Source organism: Ostrinia nubilalis, chromosome 26 (genome assembly GCF_963855985.1).
Source record: "Ostrinia nubilalis chromosome 26, ilOstNubi1.1, whole genome shotgun sequence".
Taxonomy (NCBI): Eukaryota; Metazoa; Arthropoda; class Insecta; order Lepidoptera; family Crambidae; genus Ostrinia; species Ostrinia nubilalis.
In genome coordinates this window covers 2,284,069-2,299,131 of record NC_087113.1, presented here as the reverse complement: position 1 = coordinate 2,299,131, position 15,063 = coordinate 2,284,069, and the positions used below count along the sequence as shown (strand labels likewise).

The 15,063-nt window shown below is 40.3% G+C and overlaps 1 protein-coding gene across 1 annotated transcript; it reads right to left on the bottom strand.

Moving 5' to 3' along the window:
- Positions 1–5,784: 5,784 nt before the first annotated feature.
- LOC135084397 (zinc finger protein 728-like) lies at positions 5,785–13,879 on the bottom strand. The gene is made up of 4 exons (XM_063979171.1): positions 13,662–13,879; positions 13,349–13,466; positions 6,466–6,584; positions 5,785–5,991 (listed from the first exon to the last, which is right to left on the bottom strand). The coding sequence occupies exons 1-4, from the start codon at positions 13,761–13,763 to the stop codon at positions 5,785–5,787; spliced, it is 546 nt and encodes a 181-aa protein (XP_063835241.1). The 5' UTR covers positions 13,764–13,879.
- Between the last annotated feature and the right edge of the window lie 1,184 nt (positions 13,880–15,063).

The following is a 15,063-nucleotide window of genomic DNA, read 5'->3' as shown; positions in this document are numbered from 1 at the left end:
GTGATGGCAATAATTTTTTTTTTTTTTAATGGCAATAAATAAGCAGACTTTTTTTTAATTTCGAACGGGATAAAAAGTATCCTATGTCCTTCTCCTGGCTCTAAACTACCTCCCTGACAATTTTCAGCTAAATCGGTTCAGCCGTTCTTGAGTTATAAGTGGAGTAACTAACACGACTTTCTTTTATAATATAGAAGATAGAAAAACAGTTACAACCCGGTCAAGTTAACTGCGCACCTAGCGGCCGTGACGTCACATCGCCGCTTTGGTCCACCGGACGTATTCAAACAAGGTGCACAGATAGCTCGTTCGGATTGTATCTGAGTTATTCATAATTTCAGCACAATATTTATTTTGGTACATACTACAAAACCAGAAACCACACTGACTAGATTTGAGGTTTTTCTTTTTATAAAATTATCTTTTAGTCATGAATTCAAAACTTGATGTAACCTCCAGCAGCTAACTAAACAATTTAAATTTACACCAACCACAGGCTAGAATTTAAATTGAGTTTTGAGAGAGCAATTTGACAATAACATTGTGATGTTAACTGTGACAGATTTTTCCTATAGATATAACGGTTTTTCCCAAGAAAATCCTAGAGTCAGTATTAGCCACAGTTGAGAGGCTACTGTACAGAACAAGGCTTTAAACAAAACATTTAAGATACTTACTTCGTCCTCAAGCTCAGCATCTTATTACAAACAGGGCACTGCGCTTTTTCCGCTCCGTGCACGAGCGAGTGTCGTTTCAACAGGTACGAAGCAGTGAAGCTCGCTCCACACACCTCACATGTGTGGCTCCTCTCCGAGAAGTGGACTTTAATATATCAATGTCATTTACTTACGTCGTCCTCAAGCTTTTTTTTTTTTTTCTCTTATATCCGTGGTCCCAGCGGCAATCTGTAGGGAACTACAATAATCCACTCCTGTGTCCGTTTGCACTGTTCTTTGTCATGGGTAGGGTGGAGTCCAGTGACTCAGTTGCCCTCAGTGGTCATGGTTTCTCAACTGTCCTGGAATCTACTAAGGAGACCCCTGACACTAGCTCTTTGCAGTCTGCTGAATAGGAAGCCTTCAATGGTCATGAGTTGTTGTACTGAAGAGTTTGGATGATTTGAAAGTCTATCCTTGTAGCGGAGTGTGTGGCTCTTTATTTCCTCTCTGACTGTGGGCAATGGCAAGTCCTGATAGATGAGCTTGTTGCTGATATACCATGGGATTTGGTAAATCAAACGTATGGCTTTTGTCTGAAAGCGCTCGATTATGTCGAGATTGGAGTTGGCAGCTGTTCCCCACAGCTGTATCCCGTAGGTCCGGATAGGTTTAAGGATGGTTTTGTAGACCATCATTTTGCTACTGGTGTTCAGCTGTGACTGGCCTCCGACAAGCCACATCATGTTTCTTAGTTTGGCATCTAGGTGCTTCCTCTTTGTCCATATATGCTTTCTCCAGGTTAGCCTGCGGTCCAGGTGCAAGCCCAGATACCTAACGTCCTCAGCCTGAGGTATTTGGATACCATTAAGTTTGACCGGTGGGCAGGAGTTTCTTCTGAGAGTGAAGGTTACATGCACAGATTTTTCTCCGTTCGCTTTAATACGCCATGAATGGTACCATTTCTCCATTTCCGTCAGGCTTTCCTGGAGATAGAGTGAGGCCGTGACTGGATCGTCGTGTGTTGCCATTGTTACCGTGTCGTCAGCAAAGGTTCCTGTGAATGTATTTGCAGTTGTTGGCAGGTCTGCGGTAAACAATAGGTACAGCACAGGCCCCAAGACACTACCCTGGGGTATACCGGACGCTATGTTGCATAGGGCAGAACAAGAGTCTCCAGATCTGACTTCAAAGCATCTGTCTCCCAAATACGACCTAAGTATTTCGTAGAACGGGCATGGGAGGTTCTGTTTCAGTTTGTACAAGAGCCCTTTATGCCAGACCTTGTCGAAGGCTTGACTTATGTCCAAGAACGCAGCTGAGCAGTATCGTTTCTTTTCTAGTGCTTCTGAGATGATGTTTATGGTTCTGTGGACCTGTTCAGTAGTGGAGTGTCTTTCCCGGAAGCCAAATTGGTGTTCAGGTATCAGATCACTGATGTGGGGCTTCATTCGTTTCAATAGAATTTTTTCGAATAACTTCGACAGCAGCGGTAGAAGACTAATAGGTCTGTAGGAAGATGTAGCGTTTGGGGGCTTACCGGGTTTGAGAATCATGATAATTTGAGCAATCTTCCATTGGCCCGGGTAGAGTCCAGTTCTCAAGATGGCGTTGAATATATATGTTATTAGCATGATTGCCCTTCTAGGCAGCTCCTTCAATACCCTGCCAGTGATGAGGTCATAACCTGGCGCTTTGTTTGGCTTTAGGTCTTTAATTATGTGCTGTATTTCTCTCGGCGACACATGTCGAATTGGCAGGGAGAGCTGATTGCAAGACTCGAGGTACGTGTCTATGTCAGTTTCGCTCCTGGAGTAGTTAGTCGGTGGATTCGGTTTGAAGACGTTAGTCAGATGTTCCGCAAACGCATTGGCCTTTTCTTGGTCACTACGGGCCCATTCCCCATTGGGTAGTTTTATGGGAGGAGACGATTTTATCGGGCGATTCAGTGTCTTGGTTGCCTTCCAGAGCGAGTAGTCCGTGCTGCTATCCGGGGTAAGATTTTTTAGATAAGTTTGCAAGGACTCATTCTCAGCCACCGAGATCAGCTCAGTAACCTTCCTGGAGCAATGATTGAAGTTCCTCTTATCGTCCGGACATCGTGTTGTCTGCCAGATTTTTCTTAGGCGTCTTCTTTCCTTAATTTTATCTCTAATTAGGTTGTTGTAAGGCTTTTTGTGGTGCATTTCTTTGGTGTTATATTGTGTTGAGTTCCAGGCTGCTTGTTGGATTTTGACATTCAATTGCTCTACGCCTTCTTCAATGTCCTTGAGTGACTTTAACGGGACATTGAGGTTTAAGTTTGTGTCTAGGTTTTCTCTGAATTGATCCCAGTCTGTCGATCCATTGTACAATCCCGGAGGACTCACGTTGAGTGCGAAGTTACCACTGATACTTATGATAACAGGTGAGTGGTCAGAAGATAGATCAGCCACGCTTTCAACGGTAGCGTAGTTTCTGGATATGCCTCTCATTACAAAAAAGTCCAGGAGATCAGGGACTTTGTTTGTATCCGCCGGCCAATAAGTTGGTTGCCCGCCTGAGAGCCACTGGATCTGTTCTTTCATCAAAGCCATGTAAAGCTGTCGCCCACGAGGGAGTATCATGCGGGAGCCCCATGCCGTGTGTTTGGCGTTCCAGTCTCCACCTGCAATAAAGCGTAGGCCGAGTGTATCGAAGAATTTGATGAAGTCTTCATGCTTGATGCTATGCCTAGGTGGACAGTATATTGCTGATACTGCAAGGGGTCCCGTCTTCATCTCAACCGTCACCGACGTCGCCTGGAGGAAATCCTCACTGAAGTGTTCTCTTTCGTGGTGTTTAATGTTGCTTTTTATGATTACTGCGGTACCTCCATGGGAATTTCCAGAAGGATGGTTGGTTAGGTAAGAGCTATAGCCCTTGAAGTTAATGTAGTTCCTTTCTGTGAAGCGGGTCTCGGCTATTAGCATTATGTCTATATTGTTAGTTTGGAGGTAGGATTCTAGTTCTTGTCTTCTTTCAGACAAGCCGTTGGCGTTCCAAATGGATATTTTTATGGCAGTCATGGTTTAATTAGCTTGGACACTAAGTCGAACATACGGTCCATCATTTTGTCGATCATTTTCTCGATCGTATTTTCAAATTTTATGAACATATTTTGCATCAGTACTTCCATGTCTTTTTCTTTGTGGGCATTACCCTTCACTTTATCAGCGTAGCTGCTTTTGGCGTGTTCTGTGTAAGTTTTGTTTACATTTGGTTTTTGATTGATGTTAGTATTACTAACAGTTTCTCTAGGTGTTATTTCTATTTTATTCGGTTGAATATTCGCAGATTTATTTTTTGGTCTATTTTTATCAAATATTTCCGATTTGTACTGCTTGTATTTAGTGCAGCCTTTATAGCTGGCAGGGTGGCTTCCCTGGCAGTTTACACATGTTGCTGGTGTATTTGGTTCTTTCTTGCAGTAGGATGTTGGGTGATCATCGCCACATTTAACACAGCGGTGAGGCCTGTGGCATAGATTTTTGGTGTGCCCAAATCTCTGGCATCGTTTACACTGTACCACTTCATTTCTTTTGTAGGGAACTTCGAATCTTACGATGGTGTTACTGATAGATTTTATTGAGTAGATGTCTTTGTTATTTGAGTTTGGTTCCAGTTCTACAAAGTATAGGGGTAGTGGGTCTTTTGTTTTATTGTGTATTACATTGGTGATGTTTCTGACAGAATGTCCAAGATTCCTTAATTCGGTTTTTATAATGTCTTTGTCTTCTGTAGCATGGAGTCCTCGAAGGACTACTCTGAATGCTTTTTCATGTTTGAGCTGGTATGTATAGTGACTGACATTAAATGTTTCTCTAATGATTTTGTACATTTCAACATCGCCTGGTAGAATTTTTACAGTGTGCCCATTTCTTAGAGTCGTAAGGGTGTAATTTTTGTCTGTGTTTGTGATTTCTTTTAACATTTTATGGAGTTCTTTAATGTCATTTACTCCTGTTACAAATATTGGTTCGGGTTTTGGGATCGTCATCCTTTTTTTATTTGAATTATCCGTATTTGTATCTTCATTGGATTCATTCTGTAGTCCTTCAAAGCTATTTGATGTTGGTATCGCAAACGTAGTTAGAGTTTTTGGCCGTTTTTGAGTTGAGTCCTGTGGTGGGCTTGTGTCTTGCCTTTTTCGTTTCCAATCTGGTACTTTATCGCTTTGCCATGTTGTCAAATCGATTATGTCATTTTCCGTGGTATTTTTTGGGGTATTTGGTGTCTCTCTAGTATTGTCTCTGTCCGATTCTTTATTTAGTTTTGCGTCCACATTGATATCTGTCTTATGGTTCCCAAATGAATGACTTCTCGGTCTGTTGGTAAGCAAGCTTGGGTGGAATGCTTGCTGCACAAATTTTTTAGTTGTAGTTTTAGTTGATTGCTGTTGAGTAGTGCAGGACTCTGCATATTTATTTTGATTTACATCTTTCGGCAAAATTTGGCCCCCCCCAGAATACGAAGGGCTGCCTGAGCTGGTCTCACAAGATGATTGTGCGGCCAGCCCAGAGAGGGATTCTCCCGCACCTGTGGTGTTGGTACCCTCCTGGGGTAGTTTCTCTTTAAACCTTGCTTCCATGACGAAATTTGTTGTTTGGGTTTTTGATCAGAGTCTCCTTCTCCTAGATAAGTTGCCTGCCATGGCTAACGAGGCTCATCTCCCCGAGCATTGAGAGCTTAGGTTTAAAGTAGCGGCCCACGTTCGCTACTATCGTCCAGCTATCATCGAGTTTTGTGCGCTATTTCCTGGAGGTAAACTCTGCTACAAGCTCCCCAGCACCTCTCCAGTGGACTGCCTAATTGTCCGCGACTGCTTATTCAGAATATTCGCAGCTAACCCCCATATCTGGGGGCCGTATCGCTATCCGCAACCTGCGACGCGTGTGGTGGCATCAGGCTCTGCCGCTGGGAATTGTCACCCAGAACCAACCAGTCCTCAAGCTCAGCATCTTCTTAAAAACAGGGCACTGTGCTTTCTCTGCTCCGTGCACGAGTGAGTGTCGTTTCAACAGGTACGAAGCGGTGAAGCTCGCTCCGCACACTTCACAAGTGTGGCTCCTCTCCGAGAAGTGGACTTTAATATATCAATGTCATTTACTTACTTCGTCCTCAAGCTCAGAATCTTGTTACAAACAGGGCACTGCACTCTCTCTGCTCCGTGCACGAGCGAGTGTCGTTTCAACAGGTACGAAGCAGTGAAGCTCGCTCCGCACACCTCACATGTGTGCTGCCTCTCCGAGAAGTGGACTTTACGGATGTGTGCGCTTAGGAGAGTGGGTGTGGCGAAGGATTTGGTGCAGTTTTCCTTAAAACAAATGTTCAGAGTCAACATGACATTGTTTCTACATCATTAATAAATAACTAATATTCAAGTACACAATAAATGCAAACTTATGAAACTACATAAACAATACAATTAATTAGTAGAAAGTGGGAAACCTTTTAATTTGTGAGAAGGGGATAATGATGGGCTGGTTGTACAATAAGTAATACCAATGTAAATAAAACGTCTTACAATCTGAATTTGTACAATAATTGTTTATTATTCTGAATAGCCACAGGACTGTGGCTGAAATGATGATGATGATGATGATGATTCTGAATAAATACTAGTTGATCCCATTATTACATTTACAACTGTAAAACTAAGATAATATAGAAAACAACTGCATAAATCACCCCAATCTTCTGCCTCACCAATGGTTGACTGGCAGAGTATACCTACTGGCATTAAATCCGCCATTAGTATTTTTTTTTACATGCAATAAGGATTACTTACCACAGGACAATTCAACTTGGATTCATCTTCCAAATGTACATAGAGGTTTTTGCCTCTGCCTTTCCTCTTTCTGACCATAACATTATCATTTAAAACTATTGTTGAATCCGATGGTACATCTAAAAATACAAAACTGATTATTTATTATATTATAGTATAGGACAACCACACATACAAGGCAATGAATCATTATAATATTCTTTTAAGTATGGTCTATTGAAGTATTATTTAAATTTTAAACAGAAGATTATTTAGTCTAGGACAAGTAAAATACTGTGTGTAGGAGATTGGGATAGGAATGGGATGGGATACCTTCGATTGAGCAGACTCCACAGGACGGTCCAAGCTTGGTTCTTCTTTCACTTTCACAAACACTTGAATTTTTATTGAGATGAGTTTAGCGCGCGATTTGGGTTTATTTGAATTGGTTTATTTTGGATACTTATTTAGTAATTGACGCCTAGATAGGTAGGCGAAGCGGCGCGTTGCGATGCGAGAGCGAGACTGAAGGTGGGAGGGAGAGGATAGGAAAAGGACTGTCAGAATGAGTGATAGAATAGTGTGACATGAGTTTGAAATGTATGAGGTTTTAATGCTGGCGCGTACAACTCCCCCGGCCTAGAGGTCTTCCTCTAGATTGAGTAGCGTTTGTAAAAAAAAGTTAAAAACGTAAAAAAACATGCGTTAGAGAGAACTAAACGAGTTAAATTAGCGTTAAAGTTGTGTTAAATTAAAGTTAATGTTAAAATAAAGTTAAGAACATTATTTGAGTTACTGTAAAGGAAGAGGACAAACTCTAACTACAGGCCGAACATAAATACCGGTTGCAGTGCGAATCTTTAAGGTGCGAATGATTTTGTCCTTTCCGGGATATACTTCCACAACCACACCCAATGGCCAACAAAGAGGATGTGCATTGTCATCTTTTATAACAACAACAGAGCCCACATCTATCGGTTTGGTCACCGTATTCCACTTTTCACGGCGTTGTAGAGAAGTTAAATACTCCTGACTCCAGCGACGCCAAAAGCTTTGCACTAATTTATTGACTAACTGATAACGCGTTAACCGATTGTCAGAAATATCAGAGACATCCTCTACTGGTAAGAATTTCAGTGGAGTTATATTGAGAAAGTGATTGGGAGTGAGAGCGGATATATCAGATGGGTCAGAGCTAAGAACACACAATGGTCTACTATTCAATAAGCCTTCTATTTGTACAAGTACAGTGTTGAACTCTTCGTATGTTAACACTTGAAGACCAATAACTTTATAAAGATGCGTTTTTACATAACGAACATTTATCTCTGTGATGCCGTTAAAGTGCGGACCATATGGTGGACTATGAAGAAACTTAATGCGTTGTTCAGCCAAATGTGAACTTAAATAATTTTTGTGAGAGTCAGATTCTAAAAGAGCGTAAATTTCGTCAAGCTTGCGTTTAGCGCCAATGAAGTTAGTACCTCCGTCGCTATATATCATGGAAACGGGGCCTCTTCTACAAATGAATCGACGAAAAGCGGCGAGAAATAGATCAGAGCTTAAGTCTGAAACTAACTCTATGTGTAGAGCCTTAGTTGTAAGACAGCAAAATAAACAAATATAAGCCTTCTGGCTTTTAACACCTCTGCGGCGAATGTGAGTAATAAAGAAGGGACCTGCATAATCGACTGATGTATAAACAAAAGCTTTAGCTTCTGAAACGCGAAATGATGGCAAGTCGCCCATGAGAGGGTTTGTAGATTTAGGGTTTAAACGAAAACAGATATTGCATTGATGCACTCTTTGACGTACTAAGTTACGTGCGGAAAGTATCCAAAATTTCTGTCTAAGCAGACTGAGTAGAAGTGAAGGACCAGTATGTAAATTACATACATGAAAGTAATCAACTAAAAGTTGAGTGAAGCGATGTTTAGGCGATAGAATGATTGGATGCTTTTGTCCATAGTTGAGTTGAGAGTGAGTGAGTCGACCTCCGACACGAAGTATATTATCAGAGTCAATGAAAGGGTTCAGTTTGAGAAGCGATTTGTTAAAGCGTTTATTATTTTTAATTGCGTGCATATCTTGAGTAAAAAATAGTGCCTGTATATGGCGTACTAAATAGAGTTCAGCGAGTTCTAAATCAGAGGATGTAACCACTCCGTTTGAACGTAGTATTTTAGCGAAGCGTAACACGTACACAGTAGCGCGTAATAATTTTGGGTACGTGGAAATGCGATCAATTAATCGATCGAAAAAGTGAGAGTTCGATTGAGAGCTTGTCTCTGAAACAAGAGCGATAGTTTTCTCTTCCAGTCGAACACTGTTAGATGAAACTTGAAATGGCTCGATAGGCCATTGCGAGATTGGCTGAGCTGTCCATTGAGGAGAGTGAAACCAATTTAATTGATTTAATAATGCTTTAGGAGTTACAGGTCGCGATATTACATCTGCAGGATTTTCATTTCCATTAACATGATGCCAAATTTTTGCGTTGAGTTTCGAATTAATTTCAGTAATTCTATTCGCAACAAATGTGTGAAATTTGTACGCGGGAGAATGTATCCACGTGAGAGTGACAGTCGAGTCTGAAAATGCGTAAATTGAGTTAACAGGATAACGATTCTCTATACTATCGCGAACCGATAACAAAAGATTTGTTAAGAGCAGCGCTGCGCACAGTTCAAGCCGCGCAAGAGATATTTTCTTTAAAGGCGCGACGCGCGATTTGGATGCGATAAGAAAGACTTCACCGGGTGAATCTGCATCAGAGCTCACGCGCACATAAACTACAGCTCCGTAGCATACTTCGCTGGCGTCCGCGAAGCCCATGATAGTGACGTGACAACCCGCGGTGATTCCTATGTGACGAGGTATTTTTAATTGCGATAAATAGTTAATCTCACTATCAAACCGATTCCATTTATTTTTTATTGAGTCTGGAACTGGCTGATCCCATTCAAGTTCGCGCTGCCAGCATTCTTGAATTAAGAGTTTGAGAAACGCTGTCACAGGGCCTAGCAAACCCAAAGGGTCGAATAATCTAGCGGTTGCGGAAAGAATCGTGCGTTTTGTGCATTGGTCAGAGTTAGTAGAGTTAATTTTGTAAAGAAAAACGTCATCATTAGGAAGCCACTGCATGCCTATGATTTTTGTCGTAATTTCTGAGTCAGTGTCAAAATCGACGAGCTGTGGATTTTTATGCGAATCGGGAATCTTATTTATAAGCTCAGGGTTGTTCGAGATCCACTTAACCATTTTAAACCCCCCGGCCATGAACATCTTAACCATTTGATGGTAAGATTGTTCAGCTTTTTCTAACCCGTCCATCGATGAGACATAATCGTCCATATACATACAGGATTGAGCTTCAGACGCGGCGATAGGATAATTCGCGCGCTCGTCCTCAGCGAGTTGGCGAACGACACGCATAGCGAGGTAAGGCGAGCTAGAAACGCCAAAAGAAACCCTATTGTATTGATAAGTATCAATCGGTGATTCAGGATCAAATCGAAATAATATGCGTTGAAACGGGTGGTGATTTTGATCAAGCTTCACACAGAAATACATCTTTTCAATATCAGCAGATAAAGCGACTGAGAAAATGCGTAAGTTAATTAAAAGATCAAAAATATTACTTTGTAAGTTTGGGCCAGTGTAAAGAACATCATTTAACGACTTTCCAGAGGTTGTTTTACAACTTGCATCTAAAACGACTCGAGTTTTTGAAGTGAGTTTATCTGGTCGGTATACTGCATGATGAGGTATATAATAATTTGGAGTATTTTCCTCTGAATTCGATGCGTTTTCAACTTTTGACAGAAAACCGCGATCGATACAGTCTTGAATATTTTCATTATAGTTAGTGCGTAAGCCCGGAGTTGAGTCTAACTTTTTCTCTAAGTTATAGAAGCGACGCCTAGCAGTAAAGTAAGAATCGCCGAGTTCTGATGGGTCGAGTTTAAATGGCAAAGAAACGGTATACGTCCCAGAGTCGTCGCGAGAATGAGTTGATTGGAAAATGTTTTCACATATTTCGTCGTCAGGGCTGATGTGTCTCTTAGTAGGTACACTTTCAAGCTCCCAAAAGCGTTGCGTGAGTGATTCTAATGAGTGCGAGTCTACATTGCAAAAGAATGCTTTGTTATCATTGCGTGAATGAGCTGAGTAGCACTGAGCGCGTCCCATAGCGAGATATCCGAGCGTGGTTTCGATAGCGATGACAGAGGATTGCGGTGAAGTTATTTTATTACTACCTAAAAGAAGCGGGAATATCTCATTGCCTAACAAACAATCGATTTCAGCAGGGATATCGAAGCTGTCATCAGCCATAGGAAGACCTTGTAAATGCGATAACTGGGTTATGTCAACCCTTACATTAGGTAAATAATCGGTTATTGTATCAATGACGCGTGCGTTAATAGTGTATTTACACCTGGGATCAAAGCGTGAGGCAATTGTGAAAGATACATATCCTAGCGACACACTTTCAGACTGACCTATGCCCTTAATAGTGGTAGGTAGCGGATTGACTTTTAAGTTCAGTCGCGCACAACATTTATTTGTGATAAAGTTGCTCATCGAACCTGTGTCTAGAAACACGCGTAATTTTTGACACGTCTTATTATTGTCATAAGTATACACTGACGCGGTGGGTAATAAGACCGTGGTACTAGATTCATCAGCGATCGACGGCGTGACTGCAGAAAGAGATACATTGTTGGTTGGCATCGATTGCAACGGCGGCGTGACCGGACCGGGCGCGGACATGGACGCGTCGGTCGGCGAAAGCGTCGCGCTGCAAGTCAGCTGCTGTGACGTCATAGGTCTATTCACGTTAAAGTTGTCTATATGAATAAGAGTGTGATGTTTACGTTGGCAAACTGAGCAACGATTTTGAGATTTGCAATATTTAACATTATGAAAGCCCAAACAATTGAGGCAAAAGTTACATTTTTTCACTAAAGAGTAGCGAGTTGGCGCATTTTTCGAGCGAAAATAACTGCATTTGAACAGGGCATGTTCAGGTTCCGTCTTACAAAGTTGACAATTCTTGCGTACAGCGGATGGAGTGTATGAGCCTTGCGAATTCGGTTGAGATTGGAAGTAATGTTGATTGGGTTTTACTCCAGAAGCTGTATTAGAAACAAACGACTGTGTCGGTTTCGAGTTTTTAGACTGCGATGCGAAATTCGTTTTATTATTAACGTACGGCTTATTCTGCGTAAAACATAAGCGTAAAGCATGGATTTTATTTTGTACTTTTATAAAAGTCTTGAGATCATTAAACGTAGGCATTTTTACGTGCTTAATGGATTGTTCAAATAAATTTAGAGTGTCTTTGTCTAATTTACTGAGAGCAATATGAGTCAAAATGAAATCGGAAAGGTCATCAATCTGTAAACGTCGTAAGGCAGCTTCAGCTGAGCAATACTGTTCCAAAAATTCATCTAAAGATTGCGATTTGAAGTTTATTAATTGTTCCAAATACATAGAGGCTTGTACTCTTATGTCTTGGTATTTTTCTAATAGGTTGTTCCAAATTATGTAATAGTTCTCACCAGTCGGTGGAATACCCGAGCAAATTGTAAGTGCTTTTCCGGAAAGTTTTCCTATAAGGTATTGAGCCTTTTCACCTGGAGACAAACCAGTGTTCTCATGAATAAGCGTTTTAAAATTTTGGTAGAAAACGGGCCACTTGGAAGGGGCTCCGTCGAAAGAGACTAGTTCTAAAGGCGGTAATTTTTTTACGAAATCCTGTTTGCGACGCTCTGTGTTGGCCTTTAGTTGTGCGATGGAGCTTTGCACCGAAAGGATGTTACAGTACAAATCGTCAAACGAGTTGAGTGCGGCAAATGTAGGTTTGAGTTCCTCATCATTTTTCATATAACACAAATTAAGTTCGTCAATAGTATCAAGAAAATCCGATCTTGTTTTTTCAATCGAATGCATGCGAGACATGAAAATTTGTTCAATCTGAGGGTCGGAGACCTTTAGGCTGAGGTCGTATAGTTCCTGAACCCTCTGAAAAAGCGCTTCTTTTTTAGCTTCAAGCAAATTAATTTTGCGTTTTACTCCCTCCATTGTATTGTAGGTGAGCAAACACACGCACGAGAGCTAGCGTTAAAAATGAGTTGAGTTGTGCGTATTTATTTATAATCCAGTAGGAAAATAAAATGCGTAGCGTATGTAAGCGAATTTGAAATTGAATTGAAACAAAATTTTAAAAGATTGAATTTAAAAAATACACGTGTTTACAAACAACGAGTTGACGTTTGAGCGAATAGTAATTTCTAGAATGTGTCAAATATCAAACGAATCGAACTTTCCAGAAAGAATGTGTCAAACGAGCGAATTTTCTAGAATTTTCTAGAGAGTTGTCAAAATGACGGATGCGTGAAAATGTGTAGTTGTGATTTTCTGTAAGTGTAAAGGATAGGAAATGAACCATGCGGCTCGGTAGGACCAGAAAGGAGTTGTAGGAGATTGGGATAGGAATGGGATGGGATACCTTCGATTGAGCAGACTCCACAGGACGGTCCAAGCTTGGTTCTTCTTTCACTTTCACAAACACTTGAATTTTTATTGAGATGAGTTTAGCGCGCGATTTGGGTTTATTTGAATTGGTTTATTTTGGATACTTATTTAGTAATTGACGCCTAGATAGGTAGGCGAAGCGGCGCGTTGCGATGCGAGAGCGAGACTGAAGGTGGGAGGGAGAGGATAGGAAAAGGACTGTCAGAATGAGTGATAGAATAGTGTGACATGAGTTTGAAATGTATGAGGTTTTAATGCTGGCGCGTACACTGTGTAAATGCTCAACATTAATTCAATCTTAATCTCTGTACAATACAAGAGATAGTTAGGAACATATTAAAATGTATTTTTGTTCATCACTTACTTTTGGAAGAATCTTCACAATTTGGCGCTAAAGTTTCATTTTCTAAAGGATCCGCAAACACAATGCTATCCACTCTGTAGTATGGAGGCTGTGGTTCATCTCCTATGCCTTTAAATGGCTAAAACATCAATAAAAATAATAATTTTTAGACAGGTTTCATGATGAAATAAAAATTAAATAAAACTTACAAAAAATAACAAATTCTGATTAAATTTCAACGCCACATACAAAATAAAGTGTTTTAAAACATTAAACCAGATAAATCAAACTTTTCTTCAGTATTAATTAATAATTTTCTTGAAAGAACACTAACATCACAAGGCTGCAGTTCACTATAGCATTTATCAGCACTATCTATGACTTCTATACTTAGATCTATACATTTAATAATACTACTAATATCTGATTGTTCCATATCAAATTACTTTATGCTTGTACTGTAATAATTTTAGTCATAAAAATAATAAAATCTAATACGATCCGTACAAAACAATACGATTATTGACATTTTTGGCAAAAAAACTGAACAGACGGTCGGTCGATGAGTGACTTTGACAAGTATACTTTTTTTGTGGATAATGTTGCATCATAAAAAATAAAATTCCCTCCACTTATTGATAAAGAAAGAAAAAAATATTAATTTGATACCAAAAATAGAACGATACCATTTCATATAGATTCCTCTGGCCACTTCTTCTCATTCATCGATTATTTATTACGCGTTATCGCAACTTTATACTTATCAGCGACCAAAGCAAAGGTGTAATGTAAGTAAGATACCTTTGGATCGGGTATTACGATTCTGGATTTCTGGCTCACTGCGCGCGCAATCCCCAGTCATGGCGGTGCATATTAATAATAATTATAGCTAATTTATGCCAATCTGGGGGCACGGCAGTGCCCCCACCAAGTCGAGCAGAAAAGCGGCACGGCCGTACCATCCTTTTCTCGAAGCAATTCAGGCCATTTTCGACCGCCTGTAACTTCGTTGTGGATAAAACTAGAAGGCTGAATTTTCATCAGCTATGCAGGCATTGTAAAGACACGGTATATTTCAAATTTCATTCATTTTGAACCAGTAGTTTAAGAATTATAACGGGTCAAAGTTTCTTAATTTTGTCACTCACTGACTGACTGACTGACTGACTCACCGATCGTCAAAATTCTAAGGCACTTCTAGCAGACCTAGAAGCTTCAAATTTGGAATATAAGTAGTGTTTGGTGTATGAATCAAGGAAAAACTAAAATATTTGGGGGCACGGTAGTGCAACCGCTAAGTCGAGTAAAATTTTTCAATTTCGGTCCAGTTTTCTAGATACATAACTGCTGTCTACAAAATACAAAAAGAAATGAGATCCCATCAAAAACAATACTTGTCAAAAAAACCAAGTCTCGCAACTCAGTTGTTCTACGGTAAAAAGTTGTGAGATCCATGTAATACCAAGTCCAGGCCAGGAAATCTTTAACGTTTTACATAAATATATTGACTTGGCCATCGCATGAAAACACGTGTAAATTAAATTATTTAGTGCGATGGCCAAGTCAATAATTTATGTAAAGCGTTAAAGATTTCCTGGCCTGGACTTGGTATTACATGGATCTCACAACTTTTTACCGTAGAACAACTGAGTTGCGAGACTTGGTTTTTTTGACAAGTATTGTTTTTGATGGGATAAAACGTTTCTAAAATGTACAAAAGTCCACTCATTTGCGTA